This window comes from Chionomys nivalis, chromosome 11 (assembly GCF_950005125.1).
Source record: "Chionomys nivalis chromosome 11, mChiNiv1.1, whole genome shotgun sequence".
Taxonomy (NCBI): Eukaryota; Metazoa; Chordata; class Mammalia; order Rodentia; family Cricetidae; genus Chionomys; species Chionomys nivalis.
The window spans coordinates 35,209,678-35,235,544 of record NC_080096.1 but is presented as its reverse complement, the minus strand read 5'-3'; the positions used below and the strand labels follow the sequence as shown (position 1 = coordinate 35,235,544).

The 25,867-nt window shown below is 39.3% G+C and overlaps 1 protein-coding gene across 1 annotated transcript in view; it reads left to right on the top strand.

Moving 5' to 3' along the window:
* The window catches only part of Stil (STIL centriolar assembly protein), a 47,757-nt gene that overhangs the window by 5,183 nt on the left and 16,707 nt on the right, over positions 1 to 25,867 (top strand). The window contains exons 4-12 of the mRNA XM_057784440.1: positions 1,931 to 2,043; positions 2,345 to 2,532; positions 4,597 to 4,844; positions 7,165 to 7,248; positions 8,776 to 8,862; positions 12,206 to 12,356; positions 13,944 to 14,053; positions 17,626 to 17,737; positions 19,786 to 20,724. Of these exons, the coding sequence (XP_057640423.1) occupies positions 1,931 to 2,043; positions 2,345 to 2,532; positions 4,597 to 4,844; positions 7,165 to 7,248; positions 8,776 to 8,862; positions 12,206 to 12,356; positions 13,944 to 14,053; positions 17,626 to 17,737; positions 19,786 to 20,724 (2,032 nt within the window). The remainder of the gene's footprint in view (positions 1 to 1,930; positions 2,044 to 2,344; positions 2,533 to 4,596; positions 4,845 to 7,164; positions 7,249 to 8,775; positions 8,863 to 12,205; positions 12,357 to 13,943; positions 14,054 to 17,625; positions 17,738 to 19,785; positions 20,725 to 25,867) is intronic.

The window sequence follows — 25,867 nt, the reverse complement described above, 5'->3', positions numbered from 1 at the left end:
CTAATTATAAGTTGGACTGCCTAAATCCCCAAGTTCACTGTTTTTCCCTTTGATTTGTGTGTGTGTTCACTTGTGGAAGCCAGAGTTGATGTCCATTGTCTTCCCTCTTGCTCTCCACTTTAGCTTTTGAAACAGGATCTCACTGAATATCAAATAATAAACAGTTGTATACCTGTTTCCAGTTGATTATGTAATCATTTGAATTTTTATTTTATAATTTTTATTTTATGTGCATTGGTATTTTGCCAGTGTATATGTCTGTGTGACAGTGTTGGGTCCCCTGGAATAGGAATTACAGACAGTGTGAGCTGGGAATTGAACCCCAGTCCTGTAGAAGAGCAGTCAGTGCTCTTAACTGCTGAGCTATCTCTCTAGCCCCAACCCTTTGAATTTTTAATCAATTTAATCTTTTATTTCTATAAGTTCTGAATGATTCTTTTTCAAGTGTGTCTAAACTTGGCTGGGGTGTTGCTCATTTGGTAGAGTGCTTTCCTTACCTGCTGAAGCTCTGGTCAATCTGTAGCACCACATAAACCCCCTGCTGGTACATGCCTTAATCTCAGGAGGAGGCAGGAGGATCAGAAGTTCACGGTCATTCTTGGCTACACAGGGAATTTGAGGCCAGTCTGGGGTGTAGATATCCTGACTCAAAAAATTAAAATATGAGAGAAAGTAAAATAAACCCTATAGAGTTCATTTGCTTAGGACAGGGTACTCACTCTGTAGACCAGACTGGCCTTGAATTCAGAGATCTCCCTGCCTAGCAATGGTATATGTAACCACTGCCTGGAGATTTATTTTAATTATGTTAGTGCTCATTTTTAACCCTGTTAGTGCAGTTGCCAGAAGAGGCTAGATCTCTTGGAACTGGAATTACAGGTGGTTGTGAGCCACCTGATGGTGCTGGGATTGAACTCAGGACCTCTGGAAGAGCAGGATGAGCTCTTAACCTCTGAGCCATCCCTACACACACACACACACCTTTTAGCTCTTAAGCACTGAGCCATCCCTACACACACACACACACACACACACACACCTTTTAGCTCTTAACCACTGAGCCATCCCTACACACACACACACACACACACACACACACCTTTTAGCTCTTAACCACTGAGCCATCCCTACACACACACACACACACACACACCTTTTAGCTCTTAACCACTGAGCCATCCCTACACACACACACACACACACACACACACACACCTTTTTTAAAGATAGGAACTACATAGCTCTGCCTGGCCTGAACTTACTATGTAGACCAGCTTGGCCTCAAACTTACAGAAGTCTGCACCTCCTGAGCTCTGAGATTAAGGGTGTATGCCACCATGACCAGCTCTTTTGTTTTAAATGTATTTATTTATGTTTGGTATTCAGGAGTATTGTTACTGGACATAAATGATATGTAAACAAGTGAATGTGACTATTTCTCTTAAACTTTATTTACAGAAACCTGTTGTCCTCTTGGTTTATCAATTTGTGCTCTGGTCCAGGGTAGGCCAGAGCCTGGGGGACATTTGTACCTTTCTTGTCAGTTTATGGCCAATATGGTTTTCAGGTGGCCTTGTCTATTATGGGGTTACTTGGCAATAACTAGGGATCTCCTGATGGTAATCTTTGTGTACATTTTTTAGATTCTGTGGTATATGGTTTTTGTTTGTTTGTTTTGTTTTGTTTTTCGAGACAGGGTTTCTATGTTTCTTTGTAGCCTGTCTTGGAACTAGCTCTTGTAGACCAGGCTGGCCTCGAACTCACAGAGATCCGCCTGTCTCTGCCTCCCGACTGCTAGGATTGATTAAAGGTGTGCACCACCACCTCCTGGCCAAACTCTGTGTTATATTTTAGTCAGTCCTTTATAGAAGGGTTTTATTTTTAGGGCATCAGGTATGCCACATTCTTAAGAGACTTTCTTATTTTTCAGAAAGCCAAAACTTGTGGTAACTGAAAAGGCCATCCGACTTGCTTATCGTCATGCTAAGCAGAATAAAAACAATGTGCCATGCTTCTTACTTGGTTTTCTCACAGTGGATGAAGGTAATATGTTGTAAAAAAAATATTGTGTGGCTATTATAGAATGTACATTTGTTTCAGCCAGCTGCTGTATATGCTTTTGCTAATATCTTTGCTACACACCATGGGTATGAAAATGAGTGAACTACCCATTACAGAATTCATGGTGTAGTCAACTGAAGACTATCAGCAAATCATTTTTTTTTTAATGTAAGATTTTAATATACTACCAGTATGATCAAAGTACTTTGCTGAAATGTGGTTTGGTTTGGTGTTTTCTGTGTTTGGTTAGCATGCTATGTAACAGCTGCTGTTGTGTCTGCAGATGAAGAAGGTGTGACACTGACAGTGGATCGCTTTGACCCTGGCCGAGCAGTCCCCGAGTGCTTAGAAAGAGCTCCTACTGCGTCTCTTCCTGGAGATTTTCTGATCCCCTGCAAAGTTCATACTCAAGGACTTTGTTCAAGAGATATGATAGTTCATAATGCAGATGACTTCAGTTCAACTTTAAAGGTGAAATTCACTCATAACATTTTTATAACAATTTTTATTTTTTGAAATTATAATTGCATCATCTCCCCCTTTCCTCCCTCCCATGTTCACTCCTCTTGCTCTCTCAAATTTATGGCTTTTAAAAAAAATTATTGTTACAGATCCCACACACATAGACACACACAGCTTCAACCTACTCCATCTGTATAATGTTATCTCAGGGCCAACCACTTAATATTGGATAACCAATTAGTGTCCTCTTCCCTGGGGAAGACTTCCCCCTCCTCCCCCCAACATTCTCAGTTGCCTGTAGCCCTTTGTCTAAGGTTGAGGCCTCACAAGAGTTCCGCCTTCCATGACAGCGTGTTCATTGGTGGTGGTGTCATTCTTTGGGACTTATTTAGGCGGCCGTGTTGGTGAGACTTCATTTGTATACCCTCTCTGACATTTCTAGTAGAGACAATCTCACAACAAACGTCCTGTTTTCTGGCTCTTACAATCTTTCTGTCCTCTTAGGCAATAATCCCTGGGCCTTGGGTACAGGAGTTGTGTTATAGAAGTGCCCATTGGAACTTAATCTCTGCATTTTGATTGGTTGTGGTTTTCTGTAATGGCCTCCTATTACAAAGACAAGTTTCTTTGATGAGGGGTGAGAATTACAACTTACCTATTTGAGGAAGGGTAAATATTTAGATTGTACTTGGGAATTATGTAGTTCAGTAAACTTGAAGGTTTTCCAGAATCCATGACTTTTCTAGCCCTGGGCAGTTGGCCATGTTTCCAGTACCGACACAATTTCTTTCTTGAGTGGGTTTGAAGTCCAATTAGAAAGCTGTTGGTTACCACCATGATATGTGTTCCACTAGTGCTCCTGTATGGTTAGTGTGCCATGCGTCCTTGTTGTGGTCCATAGGTGTCACAGGTGGGGAGGACTAATTGCTTGCCTCCCTTGGAAGTTGGCACGGCACCTCTAGTAGTTGAAAGCTAGCCCTCTGGGAGGAGGCTTTGGGTCATGTCTAGCTCAGGGCCTCTGAGTCCTGTGTCTGAAGTGCAGGTGATGTTTTTAATTATGTATAAGAATCGTACTGTATGTGGTTTATAGTATTTTAATAAGTCTGTAATGAGAATTATTTGTAATGATCTGTGATTGAGTTATTGTGGACATAAAAATCCAAGGTAATGTGGTTTCTGAGGCCAGAGATATGCATAATATTCCAGAAGAGGAAGAGATGTGATCAAGACAGGAAAGTTCAGGAAGTGCTCAAGGTTGCTAGTAGTATATAAACTTCTGCTAAGGGCTATTAGACTGGAATAATTGTTTAATCAGATTATAGAGAGACTTTTTTAGGTAAAGGAAATTTTTGTGTAGTTATTGGAGGTTTCTGAAAAGACGATTCTGTCAAATCTGATCAGGAAAGCTGACTGAAGCCAGAGAGAATGGTCCACTAGGTTGGATGTGTGTTGGGTGTGTCTGTGTGTGTGTATGTATACATCTATCTCACATGTACAGACAGTGGTAGCAGTAAGGATAGAAAGGGCATAGTAAAGAAGGATAAATATGCAAGAAGAGTTATTCTAATAATTTGAAAAAGGAACCAAAAAGGAATGATTGAGATTCTCTAAGGCTGAGTCATAATTAATTTACTTACTCCACCACCACCCACCCCCAGTATAGTAAAATTTATTAGAGGTGATAATTGCCCAGCAAGAATTAGAGTACCTGGGCAGTATTAACACATGCCTTTAATCCCAGCACTTGAGAGGCAGACAAACCTCTGTGAGTTTGACAGCCAGGGCTGCACAGAAAAACCCTGTCTCGAAAACAAACAAACAAAAAAAACAAATAAATAAAATTGAAGAGCTGTTAGACATCCAAGTTGGAAACTTATGTTGGAGCTTAAGACTGCTGATTAAATTACTCACATAATCTTTTGATCGTGTGGAAGAAATGAGAATTGAAATGTTAATTAGAACTAATTTAATTTTGTCATTGTAAGATATTACAGAGGTGTCTATAACAATGTTAAGAACTTTAAAGTTATGGATGCATTTCAAAGTTATAATTTTATGATATTGGTTCCTCAGGCTTTGCAGTACCATGTATGTAGCAAAGATTGCTTGGACTGTGGAAAGCTGCTTTCCCTGCGAGCTCAAATCACCTCCAGGGAGAGTTTGGATGGTGTGGATTTTGACTTGCACTGGGCAGCAATAACACTAGCAAATTCCTTCAAATGTGTGCCTGTGAAGCCTGTCCCCATCATTCCTACAGCTCTGGCAAGAAACCTGAGTAGTAATCTGAATATTGCTCAAATTCAAGGAACCTATAAACATGGGTAAGTAAAAAAATCCATTAGTCAAGCTCATAAATATTGATTGAATTAATATATTTCTCAAGATACCCACATAGTACTAAATTCTGTAGTCTTTTTCATGTTAGAGATCCAGCCATTTGGTCAGCAATAGGGGAGATAAAATTACTTATTCCTAATTTTTTTAAGAAGATTTTATTTATTTATTAATTATACTGTTCCTCCTGCATGTATGCCTTCATGCCAGAAGAAGGCACCAGATCCCTTTATAGATGGTTGTGAACCACCATGTGGTTACTGGGAATTGAACTCAGGACCTCTGGAAGAGCAGCCAGTGCTCTTAACCTCTGAGCCATCTTTCCAGCCCAAATTACTTATTTCTAAATATTTGTTCCTGTTTATTCAATCTACGGTTTTGCATATGCTAAGTATGCAATCGGCTGTTGTAGTATAACAGTCTTATTTTTGTTACACAGTTGTGCTTCACCCTATAAAAAGTTGGTAATTAAAAAATTATATTAAAGTATATTTCAGGGCACGATGTCAGACTCCTTTAATCTCAGCATTTAGGAAGCAGCAGCAGGCAGATTTCTGTGCATTTGGGACCAACCTGGTCTACATAGTGAGTTTCAGACATAGCCAGGGCTACATAGTGATCCTCCCCAAAAAAGAAAGAAAATATTGGCTGTGGTGTTAGAATTATGACTCACCGATAGCGTACTTGTATGTGTAAGTCTGAGTCTAAATTCAGTCTCCAAGTCCCCAACACCACACAAAATATATCAGTTGATATATAATTTGATTTAAAAAAAAAAAAAAGTGGAGGGAAAAATAAATTGTATTTTGCCTACCTTATAAGTTATTTTCTTTTTTTTATTAACAAAGATCTGATAGAATCTAAAAAATGCTGAAGAATTTATGCATAGTGTGTGCTTTAGCTGTTGGTAATGGGCACTGCAGGTAGAGAACAAGGCCAGGAAAGATCTGCCGTGCTCCTGCTCACCACATGCTCACCTGCTGAAGGGTGGCCTTGACTTCAGTAGCAGAACGGACTCCTGTGACTCTGTCCCTGAGTTCCCAGGTCAAGATGCATGCCTTCTGATCCTCCGCAGGACTGCTTCCCTGGATTGTCATTTACTTAACATCCACTGGACAGGGTTCCACAGTGGAAGTACCTGGGCTTGAAAGTTTGAGCAGAAGTGGCTGTAAGCATTCGTTACACTTTTGGCTTTATTTCCCACTGACTCCACCCTAGTTCCTGTTAGGTTTCTAGAGCCAAAAACGCTTGCCATGATACACTCTACTCTTCTACAGAAGAAGAAGAAGAAAAAAAGGACTTTTTCCTTTGAGTAGCAAGGATGTCCCATTTTGAATTCACATTCTGACTAGAATCATGCCTGCTGGTTGAAATGGCACAGTAGGAAATGTATTAATTATATTACAAATGATCAAAAGCCACAATGACCAAAAACTACTTGAATGAAGCACTTATATGTTCTGGAATAATAAAGTGTTCTTTAACATGAGAATGTTTTCTTTTAAATTGACCATCAAATTATTTTCCTTTACCTGTGCTCATGTCCATTTGCTCACACAGAATGAACTGTCTTTGCATTACCCATCTGCAATCTCTTGGTATTCTAGTAGCAAGCAGGACATGGGATATTCAGTTTTAGTTTGTTTGTTTTTTTAATTATGTATGTTTGTGTATCTAAGAGTAGGTTATATAAGTCAGTGCAGGTGCTTGAGGAAGCCAAAAGATGTTGGATCCTCTGGAGCTGGAGTTGCAAGTGTTTGTGAGCTGCCCAGCATGAGTGCTGGGAACCAAACTTGGGACCTCTACAAGAGCAGTATGGGCCCTCAATCACTGAGCCATCTCATCAGCCCCTCGCTTAGTCTTAATTCAGCCCAAGGTTTTAGAATGTCCTTTTGGGGAAGTTTTGAGTTTTGTTATCATACGCTTTGGCAGTGGCTGGAGGCATGTGTCTGGAGGATTCATTATCTGCAGTCTTTTCCCAGAGAAGTCACAGTTCTCTTACCAAGTTGGTAGATATTTGCACACTTCCAGTAACAGGAATTTCACTTTTCCCAGTAACTTAATAGGTTCTGAAATTGTCCTTTTTAGTGTTAACATTATTTAAAAGTAGCATGTAAGTAATGTTAAGGAGTAAAATATTTTAAGTATGAAATCATAAATGACTATTAATAGATGCAAAGTTACACATATTGTCTCTGTGGTCTGTCTTTCACCCATTACCTAAAATATGTTTCCGGACTCAGCTTGCCTGTTTTGGGTTAAAAGCATATACTTGAAATTATTCTTACGTAAGTCTGTTCTATTTAGATATATCACCATGGATGAAACACGAAAATTGTTACTTTTGTTGGAATCTGATCCCAAAGTTTATTCTCTACCATTAGTGGGAATGTAAGTATTATTCTCTTAAGAAATCCTTTCAGCCTGGTGTGTATCCAGAGATAAGAAAAAATTAAATGTATTATGAATATTGAGCTCATCTTTTGTTGTTGGTTTTTTGTGTTTATTTGTTTCTTTTCTTTTTGAGGTAGGACCTTTCTATTAGCCCTGGCTACCTTGGAACTCACAGAGATCCTCCTGCCTCTGCTTTGAGAGTGCTGGGACTAAAGGAGTATGTCACCGAGTCTGGCTTGAGCTCATTTTATAAAGCCATAAAAGCTGCTGATTCTTAAGCTTCTATATTTTACTATTAGAATCAATTAAAATATAGTATTTCTGAATTCTAACTGAAGTTGAAGGTCTCTAGCCTTCTCTTATTACCTTGTCTTTATGGTATCTTTGAAGAATCCAGGGCTCAATGTAATAGAATTAAAATTTCTTGATGTGCAGTTGAACAGAAGTTCCCTTTAGTGTTAATACTTTTTCTCTACAGTTACTGGGTTAATGACATTGAGAAAGACGATTCAGAAACTCAATTTTTCTATTACATGCTTTTTGTGAGCATAGCATGTTTAATTGTGTTAGGGTTTAAAAATCTCTTTTCAAGGAATTTATACTCAACTGAAGTACTAAGATATTTACAAATAGAAAAAAAATAGACAATAATACAGTATATGATTTACCTATGAAATGACCACTATACAAATAAGCACAGTGTAAAATAAATAATTATGCCTGGGTGGCTGTGGCACACCTCTAATCCCAGTACTACAGAGCGACTTCCAGGACAGCCAAGGCTACAGAGAAGTCCTAGCCTTTTTTTTTTTTTTTTTTTTTTTTTTAAGGAATTCTTGTGGCATTTGTTTATTTGTTTTTCAAGACAGGGTTTCTCTCTCCTGGAACTTGTTATATAGACCAGGCTGGTCTTGAACGCAGAGATCCATCAGCCTCTGCTTCCCAAGTGCTGGGGTTAGAGTTGTGTGCCACCCTGCCTGGCAATTGTGGGGATTTCCCTATAAGTATCTCTATATTTTGGGCTATTTCTATGTATAGTTATAGCATTTGATCTTCTTCAATTTTAATTTTACGCCACAAACTTTAGTTTTCTCTAATCTCTAATTCAACTCTTTTCTAGTCCAGGCTAATTTATTCTGACATCCTACTTTTATCTCCAAAAACCAGTTTTCTTTCCCACATCCACGAGAAAGAACAAAGAGCATGTTCTCACCTCTTTCTGTATGTAGATGGGATATGTTAATGTTGCCTCTGTATTATCAATGTGATTTCTCATTTGTGAAGCTTTGAATGTGCCGCTGTTGAGCATCAAGGATCAATCTTGGAAATGATATAATCTAAAGCATGTTAATTTAAAAATTTAAAAATAAATTTCCCTTTATTAAAACAATTTTTTTTTAATTTTTATTTTGTTTTTATTTTTAGGTAAGATCTGCCGTAGAATTTGCCTCAGTCTCCAGGTGTTGGACCACAGGCATGTGCCATCATACTTGACTGATGATATACTTTGTCTTTTTCTTTTAGTTGGCTTTCTGGAATTATACATATCTACAGCCCTCAAGTCTGGGCTTGCTGCTTGAGATACATGTTCAGTTCTTCTATTCAGGAAAGGCAAGTGATATTTTATCCTATAGTGTTTTAGTTTATTTCCCTGTTTATTTTGTATTATAGTATAATAAATTGTATAATACATAGACTGTTTTAATCTTTTATAATACTTAATAAATGCAACTTTAAGAAAAATAATCCTTAGACTGGAGAGATGGCTCAAAGGTTAAGAGCATTGCCTGCTCTTCCAGAGGTCCTGAGTTCAATTCCCAGCAACCACATGGTGGCTCACAACCATCTGTAATGAGATCTGATGTCCTCTTCTGGCATGCAGGCAAACATGCAGACAGAACACTATACATAATAAACAGATCTTTAAAAAAAGAAAGAAAAATAATTCTTTTATTAAATGAGACTACAGAGTAGGAAGGTAAGCTGTAGCTATCGTGGGTTAACTCCAGAGGCTCTGAATGAAAGATCACATGTAAGGATGCTAGTGTGGCCAGACAGAAGGGCAGAGAAGCAGGATATGAGCTCAAAACAAGTGAGCGGAAAGCCTTTGTTTACTTTCTCTTCAGTCTTTTGAGACAGGGTCTTAACCTCTAGCCAAAATGGCCTTGAATTCACTGTGTAGCCCAGATTGAATTTGAACTCAGGGCAGTCTTGCTGCCCCGGCCTCTGAGTGTTAGAACTACAGGCATAGGCTGCTGTTCCTGGTGTCTCTGGCTAGTTTGTCTTGCATTGTGCTTCTTTCTCATATATTTGTAAGGTCATGCACTTCCCTCCTTTTTCTCTTTCCCCGTTTCTCTCTGCCCACATAGCATATAAATACTTAGAGCAAACCTTTCTTCCCTTGAATTGTTACTTCACTTCTAAAATTTTAGTTACAATATTTTTCTCCAACTGTATTCTTCTTCCTCATTGTGCTGGGTCTCAAAGCCAAAGCTTTGTACATCTCTGACCTATACTGAAGCTTTTATTTTGTTGTGTTGTATTGGTTATTTTGTTCTAAGTGTGTTTTGCTTATATGAATGTCTGTGTACTATTTGCATACTTGGTGCCCACAGAGGCTAGAAGAGAGCCTTGTAGACCAAGCACTGGAGTTCCAGGAGGCTGTAAACTGTCAGCTGGGTGCTGGGAATCAAGGCCAGATCCTCTAGAAGAGTAGCAGCTGTAGCACGAATTCTAATTGTTTTTAATAGTAAAAGTAATAATAAGAAAGTCAGTTATCAGCGTGAAAGCTGAAGGATCAGAGAAGCAGAGTGTCCAGCCACTAGACTATCTCTACCGATGCTCAGACCAAAGGAGTGATGCTGTCCTCAGACTGCAGCCTCAGACTGCCTCCTCAGACTGACTGCTTCAGACTGTTGCCTCAGACTGACTGCTTCAGATTGTTGCCTCAGACTGACTGCTTCAGACTGCCTCCTCATACTGCCTCCGCAGACTGACTGCTTCAGACTGTTGCCTCAGACTGCATCCATCTCTACCAAACCTCAGACTGCATCTGAGCTTCTTTCTCCTCCTGCCTTATATTTCTTCCTCCACGCAGCCATATCCCTTCCTGTCTCCACCTCCCTAGTGCTGAGATTAAAGGCATGGGACTCCCAAGTACTGGGAGTAAAGGTGTGTGCCACCTCTGCCCGGCCTCTAGTGGCTTAGCTCTGCACTCAGATCTTCAGGCAAGCTTTATTTGTTAAAGCACAAACAAAATATCACTGTAAGCAGTGCTCTTAATGACTGATTCATCTCTAGGCTGAACCCCAAGATTTTTTTATTTTAAGTCAAATTTACCGTTTTTCTTTCTTGCTTAGGCTTTTCCCACCTTTGGAGTATTACTAAAATAAAAGAATTCCTATATTTTTTCAGATGCATTTATAATTATACTTTTTATATGTTCTTCTCCTTTCCAAGTGAATTTTTTCTTTTTTAGGGGAGGAGGGCTTACTAAAACAAGCCAGACATAATGAGGCCTACCTTACCTATAATCCTAGCACTGGGAGGCTAACTAAGGCAGGAGGACCAGTTTGAGGCTAGCCTGGGCACATAGCAAGTTCCAAGCCAGCGTGTATTATGAGTTCTTATCCCAGACAGACAGAAAGAGAAGGAGGGTACTAAATATTTTCTTTTTAAAAAAACTTTTACTATTATTTATTTTATGTCTATGGGTATCTCTATATGTATGTCTATGTTTTACATGCATTCCTGGTGTTCATGGAGGCTAGAAGAGGATGTCCCATCCCATGGGACTGGAGTTACAGATGGTTGTGAGGCACCATGTGAGTGCTGGGAATTGAACCTGGTCCTCTGGAAGGGGAGTGAGGACTCTTAACCACTGAGCCATCTCTTTAGTCCCAGGGTGCTAAATGTGCTTTGTAGGCTCTTTTCTGTAATTTAGTACAATTTAGCTTTATTATCAATTATTCATCTCCCCCCCCCCTCTGTTTTCAAGACGGGGTTTCTCTGTATAGTCCTGGCTAGCCTGGAACATGCTCTGTAGATCAGGTAGCCTTGTCAGATCTGCCTACCTCTGCCAGCAAGTGCTGGGATTAAAGGCATATACCACCACCACCTGGCTATCAATTACACATCTTGTTTTTAAGTTTTGATAGACAGTAAATATTCAGTAAAAGCTCAGGTGGGTGTTGAACTCCTGGACTCAAATGATCCTTTTTCACTCTTCTGTATAGCTATAGGTATAGACCATTGTGTGCATAGTCTTGCTGTGTGTGTGTTCATTTTTGAAAAGGAAGTTTTTTTCCATTTTATACATATCTATTTTAATGTTTTGCAAGGAATATTTATATATTTTATTATAGAATTTTTTAAAATTTAAGAACTTTGGGGGCTGGAGAGATGGCTTAGTGATTAAGAGCACTGACTGCACTTGCAGAGGACCCGGGTTTGATTCCCAGTGCCCACATACTGGCTCTGCACCTCCAAGGGCAACAGGAATGTGCATCGTGCAGGTGCGTACATACTGACAAACACATAATACAAAAATAATCTTTGGGGGCTGGAGAGATGGCTCAGCAGTTAAGATGCTCTTCCAGAAGACCTGGGTTCAGTTCCCATCACCCATATGCAGCTCACAGCTGTCTGTCTCACAACTCCAGTTCCAGGGAATCTGACATCCTAATACTGATGGACATAAAATTAAATATATTATTCAGACCCAAGCCAGCTGGCCTTGGTGAGTTCCCAATAGAACATCCCCATTGAATTAAATATATTATTAAAAAAATAAACAAATTTTAAAAAATAACAACAAAAGGTAAGTGCGTGTACTTTACACAGTTTGTTGACTGGATTGGGAAACTTTCCTGGGAGATCTTTCAGTATAATATTTTTAGCACTAGATTTTAATTCAATGCCTTTTTTGTTTGTTTGTTTGTTTGTTTTTGTTCAGGGTTTTTTCAGAATCTGGAAATTTCATCATAGTTCTTTATTCACTGACGCATAAGGAACCTGAATTTTATGAGTGCCTTCCTTGTGACAGTAGGAAGCCTGGCCTTCAGTTTCAGTTACTAACCAACAAGGAGACTTTGCATCTTTTCAATGTAAGTGCTTAGACTCACCTGTGTGGCTGTTATTTTGCTCATCACTCTGAGCAAAGAATGCGAGATAAATAAGGAAGCAGAGGTTTCTTAGGGCTCCCAGTTTCAGAGAGCTTGGGCCGTGGTAGGTTGGCCTCATGTGCTATAGCAGAACATCATGGTAGTAGGACTATATGGTAGAAAAGGGCTACTCACTTCATGGCTAACCCGGAAGCAGAAATACAGATGCTTCACTGTGTCTTTTTTGCACCCCTTGCTTCAGTCAGGGCTTCAGCACATGCGATGGTACCACCCACATTCTGGGTGCGTTTTCACCAGTTAGTCCTCTCTGGAAACACCTTCACCAATAATATGCAACGATGCCTCATCCGTATAGGTGAATATAAGTCTAGTCAAGTTGATAGTAAAGATAAACCATCATTTCTTGTTTTCCTAGTCACTTTGTCAGTAACTTATACATTGTATTATTTTGTACTGCTGAGGATTAATTTTTGATGTTAGTGTTTTCCTTGTTACCACTTATTTTTAAAATATGTGGGTGAGTTAATATATAAAAGATTTTCATGGGAGCTGGAGACATGACTTCGTGGTGAAGAGCACTGGCTGCTTTTCCAGAGGACCTGTGTTCAGTTCCCAAAATCCCCATGGTGGCTCACAACCTTTTGTAACTTTAGTTCTAGGAGACCCAACAAAGTACATAAAAATGTATCTAGGAACCAGGCCTAGTGGCACAGTCTTTTAATCCCAGTACTCAGTAGGCAGAGGACGGTGAATATCTGTGAGTTCAGAGGTCTACATAGTGAGTTCCAGGACAGCCAGACCTGCGTTTACCTTTAAAAATAAATGCTGCATCATCTAGGTGGTCATTACAGAGAAAGTAGGTTTTTGAAGTTGTCATATAAAAATTGCATTTAAAGGATAAGTCGGATATGGTGTCTCATGCCCAGTACTCGGGAGGCAGAGGCCGAATCAGACAGATCTCTGAGTTAGAGGCCAGCCTGGTCTACATTGTGAGTTCCAGGCTAGCCATGGCTATGTAGAGGGGCCATGCTCAAACAAACAAACAAATAAAAAAGTAATTTGCCCAGGCTGGCTTCAAACTCCTTTCCTCAAATAATCCTCCTATCTCAGCCTCCTTGAGTACCTAGGACTATATGTGTCTACCATTGTTTCTGGTTTAAATACTACTTCTTTAAAATTAATTACTATTTATCTTAAGTCTTAAGTAGCAAAAGTATATTCAGTATTTTATTATTATAAGAGTACTGAATAACTCCAAATAACCATGTGGTTCCACTCAGCTCCACTTGTTTTCTCTGAATTCATTTATAGATTGTATCATTTCATGAGTATGTTTTTTTAAATGTTTTTACATGTTGTTATATTCACCGAATCCATGGTTACTGAGTGAGTTTCATAATACAGGGTTAGGTTTTTATTTTCACGTACAAAGCAGGAAGCCAGGCATTCTGCAGAAGCAGGTCACAGAAACTGAAAGTGTTCCTTCTGGCAGTGATCCAGAGCTACTGTTCAGATAGAATTCTTTGATATTGTAAATCAGATCTCAGAATATGACCTATTCCATTTCAGAATGTTGAACCTTCTGACAAAAATCCAATCCATTTCGAACTAAGTGCTGAAAATCAAGATGCAGAAGCAGAATTTTTTGGCAAGATTTCCAAGAATCTTTCAGTTAAGAGGTAAAAGATAATCTTTATTACTGTGTATATCTTTGTTACTTATTAGTTTTTATTGAGTAATTAAAATATTTTCAGGGCCAGTAATATTTACTCAGTGGGTAAAGTCACTTGCTGTTGACCTGAGTTTGATCCCTGGATCTCAAGTATAGGTGGAAGGAGAGAAGTGACCCCAAAGTTGTTCCCTGGCTTCTACGTGTGAAAGCATGCATCCCTCCCACCCCAAAATAAATAAACATAGCTTTTTAAAAAAAGACCTCCAATTATTTCTGGTAAAGTTATTTGATAAACTCAGTTCAAAGCTGTCTTTGAATGCTGGGGATCATTTGTTTGTTTGTTTGTTGAAATCTTAGTTTGCTCATTGATTCTTTAGTAAGAAACTAATTTTTAAATTATCCTAGCAGCTGTCTTGTCTGTTTCTCAGATTTTTTATTCATTTGTTTAGTAGGAATACAAAATGATAAGATTTATGGATATTTTCACACATGCATACTGTGCTTTGCTCATATTCACATGTACTTCCTTCCCTCTTCCTGTAAATAGTCCTCTAGTGATATTTTGTTTGTGCTTTTACAAAGGTCAGAGTGCAGAGTGCAGAGGTGAGAACACTCTAGTGACTGTCAGCTCTGCTTCTCTGTTCTCTCAGCTTTCACCCCCTAATATCTGACTCCGGGTTTTAATTACTAACAGGAATTAGAATTTGAGCTACATCTTCCCACTTGGTTTTCAGGCACACATGTGTATAGCTAAATCTATGTCCTAATATCAGAGAGAACATGTAACATTAATCATTTTGAATCTGGTTTATTTCAGTTAATTATCCTCTGTTCTGTCCATTTTCCTGAGAATGTCGTTACTCCATTCTTTGTGGCTGAGTAAACTCATTTTCTTTATTCATTCTTCTGTTGATGGACATTTAGGTTGCTTCTTATTTTGACTGTTGTTAATAGTGCTAAGGTAAGTTTTGTTTATAATTTGATGATGATGATACAATACCAGGGATCAAACCCTGGGCCTCTTAGATGTTAGTCAAGTAGTTTACTATTGAGCTACATACTTTTTTTAATTCAAAAGATTTTTTTATTGTATGTGTATGAGTATTTTGTCTGCGTGTCTTTATGTGCACCTTGTGCATACAGTGCCTTCAGAAGTCAAAAGAGGGCATCAGATCTCCTGGTACTGAAGTTGTAAAGGTTATGAGGTGCCATGTGGGTACTAAGATACAAAGGAGCTCTTTACAAAGTAACCATGGAGCCATCTCTGCAGCTTCTTAGCTTTTTAAAATGTAACCTAAACCTGCCTTTCAGTTCTGTTTATGTTGTGTGTTTAGAATACTGCATGAGAAATAAGCTGATACAACGAAAATTTTCATTGATTGTTGGAATGCTTTGGTTTTATTGAGAAAATGGCTGGTATCAGATCTATCTGTGTTCAAGTATTTATTTACAGTTCTGGAGATGAGAAATTAAAAATGGTGTTTGGATCTAAAAACCAAAGTATTGACAGGTTGTGTTCATTCTGGAGTTTCCTTCTATTCTGGGGACAATTTGTTTTTGGTTTTGTTTGTTTGTTTACTTTTTTAGCTTCTAGAAGCCATTTGTATCTTGTCTAAAAGCTCCTTATATTATTTTCAAAGCCAACAGCATATCTTCACATCTCTCCCTCCCTCCTCTTTTCCTTCTCATCTTCTCCCTGACCCTTGAGATTATGTTATGTTGTTAGGCAGCAATGGCACACACCTTTAATCCCAATACTCGGAGGCAGAGGCAGGAAGATCTATGGATTTGAGGCCAGCCTGGTCTACAGAGTAAGTTCCAGGACAGCCAGGGCTACACAGAGAAACTTTCTCTCGAAAACAAAAAAATAAAATAAAATGAAAAATAAAAGAAATGTAGTAAAAGTATTCCACAGAGAAACTCAAGTATGCAAAGTAATATGCCCTGTTTTCCTCCATAATTGAACTCTCTACCTTAAACCTCTATACTACTTGTTCTTTTATTCTGTTCAGATTATAGTCAATTCACCATCTTTCTTCTAAGATTTTATGTAGAGGGGATTAATGGCGTATGGTTACTGGTTAAAAAAAAAGGTGGTGGTATTGAGCCCAGGGTTTGCATGTACTAGTCAACCACTTTACCACTTTACCACTGAACTATATCCCCAACTTATCAGAGTTCCTTTCTTTGGGTGGAGCATGCTCTCTGGGATACAGTGACTACAACTGGCTAAATAGGAGGTGTACTCCATTTTAAGTATGTTCCCACTGTATATATTAGCACACAGGAAAGGGGGATGAATAAGAGCTGGTATAATGACATCTATATGAAAATGCTATAAAAATAAATAAACTATAACTTTGTGTAATAACTTAAAAATTAATTTTAAAAAGAACTTAGGAGCCAGCAAGATGGCTCAGTGGGTGAAACAAATTGTTTTCAACTCGAATAACGTGAGTTTTGATCTCTAGGTTTTACTTGATATGAGAGAACCAACTGCTGGGCAGTGGTGCCTCACACCTTTAAATCCCAGCCCGTAGGAGGCAGAAGCAGGAGGATCTCTATGAGTTTGAGGCCAGCCTGGTGCACAGATTGAATGCCAGGGCAGGCTTCAAAGCTACATAGAGAAACCCTCTCTCAAAAAAAACAAAACAAAAACAAAAACAAAAAAAGAGAGAGCAAGAACCAAATTCTGAAAGTTGCTCTGTGACTTCTGTGTGTTGCACATACATACACATGATACACAAAATAGGTTTTTTAAACGTAATAATGCTTTTTTTTTTTTTTTGAGACAAGTTCTTACCTTGCCTAGCCTGGAAGTCACTATGTAGAGCATAGAGATCTGTCTGCTGTGCTGGTATTAAAGTCATGCACCACCCCACCCACCCATGATTTTTAGAAGTACACAGAAAAACATAATTCAGTGGTTTTCCTTGTTATCAGAGTGGATGTTTAATACAGTGTGTTGAATATTGTTGGAGTGTGTCTTAGTTACTTCTATTGCTGTAACAAATAAAATAACCGATAGAACAGCTATTAGGTAAAGATTATTTTGACTCATTGTTTCAGAGTGATTTCAGTTCTTACTGGGGAGGCATGGTGACAGGAGTGGCTCCACCCAACAGTGATGGGACTTCACATTGGGGGCCAGGAGACGTAAGGCAGGACAGAATCAGAAGCAAAGGTGGCACTCAAAGGTCCACCCTAACTGACCTACTTCCACCAGCCACTACCTCCTGAAGGTTCTGTGGCCTTCAAAAGTACTATGGAGTACATTTCAGCTATAATGCACATTCTTTCTATGTTGTTGAGTATTCTCAACCAGAAGGTGTTCAGTGACCACTGATGTTCTATAGCATTTCAAAAAGTAGGGCTGCTTCGAGTGATTGGGTAAATGGGGCAGTTAATAACTAACCCTGGGCAGACCAGCTTTCCTGGTAAACTAACACTGATCTAAGAAAGTCATCTGCAGCTGTCAGGTACTAAATTATATGTGTTAGTATTTACTAAATGACATTGTCACATTTCAAACAACCCTGGCTGACTGAAGGGTTTTTTCTCTCCTCTTCTACTCTTTAGATCGCCTCAAAAAATATCTCCTGGGAAAATACCCACAAATAAACATGGTGCTGACTTTGAAGATGACTTTTCTCCAAGACCGATTCCCAGTCCTCACCCAGTGAGTGAGAAGGTAGTGCTCTGAAAATGAAATCACCTTCAGCTAGAAATCTTATATAGTAAAACATTTAAATACCACTTCATTCTTATATATGGATCATCCTAGCTATTATATGATTATATCTCTATGTAGGAATGTATGTCTATATCTCACAAATACATATAATTAAGTAATGGTATATACATATATTCACATAAGAATGTGTATGTAAGTGAGGTTTCAGTTGGTTAGCTATTCATGATCCACACACTAGTAAGCAGACAACTGGGATTGCCATTCTGGGGCTTTGGCTTCGGCATTGGTGCTTCCAGCACACAAATGAACTCTGCTTTCTCTCACCCGCTCCTGACGTTAGCTTTGTTATTGTACTCAGAGAAAACATCCTGCTTGCATTTAGAGGTGCCAGTAACTCTTGCTTGTCATACTAGTGAGCTATTTTAGAAATATTTACCTTAATTGGACTTAACTGAAAGGAAAAGAAATGGAAAAGATTTTAAAAAATTAGTATGGTTGGTGACTTTCCCTTGAGAAGTCCACACCCACACTGTTGGAGTTTTAAATTTCTTCCCAAGCATGACTTTCTCCCTCTCTCTCTTTTTAAAGGTTTATTTGTTAATTTTTTTAATGTACATTGGTGTTTTATATGTGTGTGTGTGTGTGTGTGTGTGTGTGTGTGTGTGTGTGTATATTCTGTGTGAGGGTATCGGATCCTCTACAACTGGATTATAGACAGTTGTTAGCTGCCATGTTGGTGCTGGGAATTGAACCTGGTCCTCTGGAAGAGCAGCCAGTGTTCTTAACTATTGAGCCATCTCTCCAGCCCTTTATTTCTTTCTCTTAACCCTCAAGCTTAAAATTTGTATTGCAATTTCCAACACTGCTTCAAAAAAATTGTAACAGAATTTATGTTGGCTCCCATCTCTTTTATTTAATATAAGTAAAAGAACTAGTCGAGTGACATCAGTGGAGAGTATCCTGAAGTATTTATTGGAGTAGGTTTTTTGGTTTGTTCTTCTTTTTTGATTGTTTGTTTGGCTTTTTTGTTTTTGGTTTGTTTGTTTCTTTCTTCTTTTGGTTTCTCTGTGTAATCCTGGTTGTTCTGGAACTCTCTTTGTATACCAGGCTGGCTTCAGACTCAGAGATCCACTGCCTGGCAGAGTGTTATTTCTTTAAGAAACATTACATGGGCTGCTGTATTTGTTGAAGCATTCTGCCTGGTAATTTTTTTGGCAGAGTGAGGGTAAGAAACTGTAGTATAATACACTTTTTCATGTTTTTGTTCTGTAATCTAGATAATGTCAATCAGTGTCGTAATAAAGGAATTCCATTTTAAATAAGTTTAGGAGCCTGGGGTGGAGTAGGGGAGTTGGGGAGGTGGCACATGCCTTTAATTCTAGCGGGAGACAAAGGTAGGTGAGTCTCTTGAATTAGCCATCCTGGTCTACAGAGTGAGTTCCAGGACAGGCAAGGCTATGTAGAGAGAGCTAATGTTTTAGTTAGGGTTTTTATTGCTGTGAAGAGACACCATCACCATGGAACCTTAAAAGGAAAACATTTAACTAAGGTTACTTGCTTGCAGTTTCAGAGGTTCAGTCCCTTCTCATCATGACAGGGAGCATGGTGGTATGCTGGCTAATTTTGCTGGTTCCATCTTGACTTGCAGGGAACAGGAATTTGACTGTGACACTGGGCAAGTATCCTGGTCATAGGAAACCTCAAAACCAGTTCACAGTGACAAACTTCTAGCAAGGCCATTCCTAGCAAGACCATACCTCCTAAGAGTGCTACTCCTTGTGAGATTTATGGGGTTCAAATACATTCAAACTACCACCCCTAGTCTCAAAAAAACTCAATAAGTCGGGGGAATATTCTCCTGTGTTCGAGGGCAACAGCCTTGTTTGTTCTCACAATTGTATCTCTGCTACCCAGAAAATATTTGTTGTTGGTCTAAGTAATGAATAAATCTTCATATGTAATTGGATATCACTTGGGAAATGTGTGTGTAAAGGAAATAGAGCAAATAAGTTTCCTAAGCATTTCCTCTTTGTGTCTATTTCCAGATTTCTAAGATCCAGCCGTCTGTCCCTGAGCTCTCGCTGGTGTTAGACAGCAGCTTCACAGGCTCGAGTTCCCAGTCTAACCCACTGGAAGTGATGACTGTGGAGAATCCTTTGTTGATGAGGCCATTGCAGCCTGAGCTTTGTGATGACAAACACAGCTCAGAGGCCGACGCTGGGGAGCCTTCCTTGAAGGGACAGCCAAATCAGCTAAGCCAGGACGCTGCTCTGAGACAGTCCAGAGGGAAGCAATCGCCTACCTGCAAGAAAGAAAGGCTCCATCTCAGGAACACCAATGTTAAACCGTTTCTTAATGCACCGTCTCCTGACGTATCTGAGAAGCTTCCAGCAGTTTCTGTTGGAAGCATGCAAAAGGAAGACTATCCTGTGAGACCCTCCACAGTGAATTCTAGGCAGCCCTCACTTGCTTCACAAGCCCACCCACACAATTTTGTTTTTTCACCCCATAATTCAACAAGACCAATGGAACTTCAAGTACCTACGCCTTCACTGCCACCCTACTATTCCACAAACGTCTGCAACTGTTGTCAACGTCACGGCCTTATTCAGTACAGCACAATAAATTCTTGGCAGGGAAAGACAGTAGGGTCCATTCAAGACCTCCGAAATGAAGCCCTTCCAAAACATGCTTTATTTCCTTCAAGTGGATGTCCCTCTCTGTGTCATAATGCCATCTACTCTTCCAGCAGCCCTGTGGCCATGAAACCTCAGGGAGGCATGGGTGGTTATTCTCCCCACAACAATGGAGAGCCGTCCCCTGTGGCAGGACCTTCACATGTGGACTCGTGTGTGCCACAGACTTGTGCCATGTGCATGCACACACCCAGCACGGTGCCAGACAATGGCATGATGGGACTATCTCCTGATGCATATCGCTTTGTCACAGAGCAAGACAGGCAGCTGAGACTACTTCAGGCACAGGTTTGTGAAGCTTTCTTGATACTCTTAATTTTTTTTTTAAAGATTTATTATTCTGCCTGCATGTATGCTTGAGGCCAGAAGAGGGCACCAGGTCTCATTATGGATGGTTATGAGCTACCATATGGTTGCTGGAAATTGAACTCAGGACCTCTGGATGAGCAGCTAGTGCTCTTAACCGCTGAACCATCCCTCCAGCCCCCGTGTGCTCTTAAATTATTAATATATTTCCTTAATATCTGGCAATTCTACAGTGAGTTATGCTTTATAGCAGTGTAGAATACTAGGACCAGAAAGGCCTCAGAAGCTGAATTCTAGTCCCTCTTGTTTTACAGATAAAATGAGGATTAGAGAGAATAATTTAACCCTGCTCTGATTTGCTGGTTAGTAGGGTGGGACCAGAGAACAAGCCTTCTGTTTGTAGATCTTAACTTATAACTTAAGCGCATTTTCTTTCCGTTTCCTCTAAAGCTTTAGCTACAGCTGAATACAAAGGCTGGCATGTCTCTAGTTTGCCAGCCTGTATGTGTACTCACCTTAGCCAGTGGGTCTTTAGGGCCTTGCTTGCTACTGTATTGAGACCAGTTAACAACTCTGTGTGTCTGCTGCTTTTTATTTGTGTTGGTTTTTGACACACAGTCTCATGGGGCCTAGACTGGTCTTGGACATTTAATCCCTCTGCACACACCTCCAGGTACGGAAGTTACAGATGTGCGTCACCACATCTAGCTCTCTCTGTGCTCCACTCATTTTGTTGGCAATATTTCCCTTCTTCACGACTTTTATTGCAGGGTTCTTAATATTTTAATATAGCTTTATTCAAAGTTTAGTCTGGGTTTACCTTTCCCCCTCATTTCTCATCAACATCCCTCTTCTACATACATCTTCCAAACCAGTTGTTCTCTTTGCAGCCAGTGCTAGTGAAAATAACTTGATGTTTTTTCTTGGCCCTGTAACTATACAAACACATGAGTGCTCCGCATAATGTGTGATCTAGGGAAATCTTTGTTTTAAAGTCTTTTGAGGCCATCCCAGGCTAATACCCTGTCTTTTAAAAAAGAAAGGTGGGTGGAGAAATGGCTCAGTGGTTAAAATAAAAATAAATAACATTTTAAAATTTTTAATAAAATTGCATTTTACAAAAAAAAAGACAAAGATTTTCAAATTCTACTTCAAATTCTTTGGATAGGACCCCCTGAGAAATTTCTATTTTATTTTTAAATGACATTATTATTATTTTCAAGACAGGGTTTCTCAGTAGCTTTGGAGCCTGTCCTGGAACTAGCTCTTGTAGACCAGGCTGGCCTTGAACTCAGAGATCTGTTTGCCTCTGCCTCCCAAGTGCTGGGATTAAAGGTGTGCACCACCACCACCACCTGTTTTTTAAACAGAGGTGAATTCTTTGAGATTTGCATAAATTTTTATTTTAATAAATCATTAAATACTAAACCAAAAATGTTAATATAGTTAAATAACTAATATTTTTACATTGAAAATTATTATCATTTATTTTGTCTTGTTTTAAAAAAGGTTAATCAACCTAAAGAGATTCATTAAGCTATTTAAAAACATTACCTACTTATAATGTATACTTATAGACTGTGAGCTCTCATCTAGATTATCATTACACAAAATAGAAATTTTCTGTAAATACACATTATTTTCCTCATAATTTCTTTTTTTTTTTTTTTTGGTTTTCCGAGACAGGGTTTCTCTGTGGTTTTGGAGCCTGTCCTGGAACTAGCTCTTGTAGACCAGGCTGGTCTCGAACTCACAGAGATCCTTTTTAAGGAACTCTAGGTATAGGTGCACGTGTGTGTGCATGCATATGGGGGCCTAGGTCAGCCTTTCATGTTTTTCCTCAGGAGCTGCACACCTTGTGTTTACCATTATTAATAATTAGTACTATTATTCTTATTGACCAAGAAGAACAAGAAATATTTTGTAGATGATAGCAATTTCAGAGTAATACATATATGAGTGAATTAAAGCCTTACACAAGTGTCTAAATATTCATTGAAGGAACAGGAAACACACAGAAGAAACATGGAACTATGGATAGTAGCTTCCTCTGGAAAGGATTTGAGATACAGGAGGATAATCAGGTGACGAGTAAATATGTTTTGATGTTGTTGATGCATATAACACAATGTAGCTGTTTAAAGTGTACAACCCAGTGGTACTTTCCTGGTCTACAAGAGCTAGTTCCAGGACAGGCTCCAAAGCCAAGAAAAAAAAAAATGTTTTTGATACAATTGCTCAGTGGGACCTAGGACTCAGCCTGTGAGTGAGCCTGAGGGATCTGCCTGTCTCCACCTTCCCAGTGTTCCCGTTACGGGTGCACATCACACGTGACTCTTACTTGGGTGCTCGGGATCAAGCTCAGGTCCTCATGTTTGCAGAGCAAGCACTTTACCAGCTAACCTGCTTCCATTATGAGTCCATAGAGAACTTTATTGTATTGGGTCATTTTCTCAGAGTACACGTGGGCTTTCTAATTGTTTTGTTCTGTTCTGACAACACTTCGAACTTTGTTCTGTTGCAGTCAATGCACCAGTGGGTATCCCGATACTCGTAGGTTGTTTTTTCTTCACTGTATTTAATTTTATGTATTTTTTACATTTTTTTTGCTTCTTTCACTTATATACTTTATCAGCTGAGCCATCTTTCCAGCCCACTTACTTGCATCTTTTATTCACATTTTAAGCTGCATATATGCTAATAGCAATGTGCTGTAGATTCCTAGAAGTAAACTTAAAATTTTTTTATTGTGTGTGTGTGTGTGTGCACGGGCGCTTGTGTGTGCATGTGTGCTGTGTGTGTGTTCCTGTTGACCATGGTATGCTTGTGAAAGTCAAGAGTTTACAGGAGTCAGTTCTCTCCTTTCACCATGTGGGGCCTGGAGAAGGTCATGAAGCTTGACAGCAAGCACCTTCACCCTTGGAGCCATCTCACTGGCTCTCCAGAAGTAAATTATGAAGTCAAAAGAAATGTTTATCTAAAAAGTTCAGGGATACCCAGCCTTGGCCTAGAACTGTAGCTCAGAGGTGGGGCCCTTGCCCAGTCTACAAAAAGATACCTAAACTTGCTTCTCCTCTGGCATTCACAGTAGTTTGGTATGATACTTAATGAAGTGGGCAAATGAATTGGATGGGCAGATTCCTTAGATTACAATTCAGTTTCCAGCCAATATAAGTTATGTAGCTATGGAAAAGCAACCTTATTGATAATTATATTAGTTCACTAAAACTAACTAGATCAGTTAATCATAATAGTACCATTTATACAGAAATAGAAAATCAAAATATTTAGGGGAAAAACAAAAAAAAAACCAACAACAAAACAAACAAAGGAAATGTTCCTCACTCCAGTACATATTCAAGAAAAGTGAAAAGCCCTGTACACACGCTGCTATGGCGGCACAGCCAGGAGATGCAGGGAGAAGGGAATCAAGCTGGGAGCCAGCCTGGCGGTAGAGTGAGGCTTAGGTCAGCTGGGACTACTTAGCAAGACACTGTCTTAAAACAAGAAGACAAAATCAAAATAAAACAAAAAAATTCTGTGCATAAATGTCCATAGCAATATCATTCACAAGAGGCCAAATTATAAACAGCCTGGTACTCCATCAGCTTGATAGATGGATAAACTCAGTGGTCATATCCATACAGTGGAATATTCAGCACTCAGAAGCATTGATAAATGCTGTAGTTAATGTTAAAAGCTTTGTGTAAAGAGAAAGAAGCCAGACTCGAGTCTTAGTTCTGTCTGTATGAAATGCCCAGAATCAGCAAAGGTAGAGAGCCAGGTGTGTTAGTGCTTGCAAAGGGCAGGAGAGAGAGGTGGTAAGGAATGACCGTGAATGACATAGAGACTTTTAGGTTTGAAAATGTTCTGGAATTAATAGCAATTATTGTTTCATATTTTGTGAATATACTATAAACTTCAGAATTGGTAATTTCTAAGGCTCATAACTTACCTTTCTGTTTGAAAAGGAGGAGGGAAGACTTTTGGTGTTTGGAACTCAGTTTTGCTACTTGTCAAAAATCTTTTTTTAATGATATATTTATTTTTATTTTATGTTCATTGGTATTATACCAAAGGCTGTGTAAGGGTGTCAAATCCCCTAGAGCTGGAGTTACAGACAGTTGTGAGCTGCCATGTGAGTGCTGGGAATTGAACCTTGGTCCTCTGGAAAAGTAGACAGTGTTCTTAACCACTGAGCTATCTCTCCAGTCCCTTGTCATACAATCTCAACAGATAACTGTAATGTTTCAAGTTTTTCACCTGTAAAATGAATTTTAATAATATACTGTTGACCAAGCTTTCTGTCCCACCAGGTCCCACATCTGTTTAGTCCCAAATAAACACACAGAGGCCTACACTAAATATAAACTGATTGGCCTATTAGCTCAGTCTTCTTATTAACTCTAAATAACTTATATTAGTCCATAATTCTTGTCTGTGTTAGCCACGTGGCTTGGTACCTTTTTCATCAGTGAGGCATTCTCATCTTGCTTGCTTTGTGATGACTGTGGACTGATTCTTTCCTCTTCCCAGAATTCTCCTGTTCTCATTACCCCGCCTCTACTTCCTGCTTGGTCGCCTGCCTCTACTTCCTGCCTGGCTACTGGCCAATCAGCATTTTATTAAACAAGTACAAGAAACAAATCTTTACAGGGTAAAACCATTGTCTCACAGCAGTATACACTTCATGGAACTGTAAAATTCACATAAAATCTGTGGCATAGGGCTAGAGAGATGACTCAGTGGTTAAGAGCCCTTGCTGCTCTTCTGAAGGACCCAGGTTCAATTCCTAGTAGCCAGAGGATGGCTCGCAACCATGTTAACTGCTTGTAACTGAAGCCTCAGGAAATCCAATGCTCTCTTCTGGTCTCCATGGACACCAGGCATGTAGGTGGTGCAGACAAAACACACAACTAAAATAAATAACTTGTGGTGCAAGTGTCTTGCAGACAAGAAAGAACCAGTCAGTGTTAGCTCTTGTTTGTTACTATTTTGTTTCAATGTGGCCAAACATGAGAAGTTTTGACTAAACTTCATAGAAAGCATCTTATGAAATATGCTCACTATTTGGTGCATGAAGCTCAGGGTATGCCTCTGTCTCCATTTTTACTTGATGTATAGT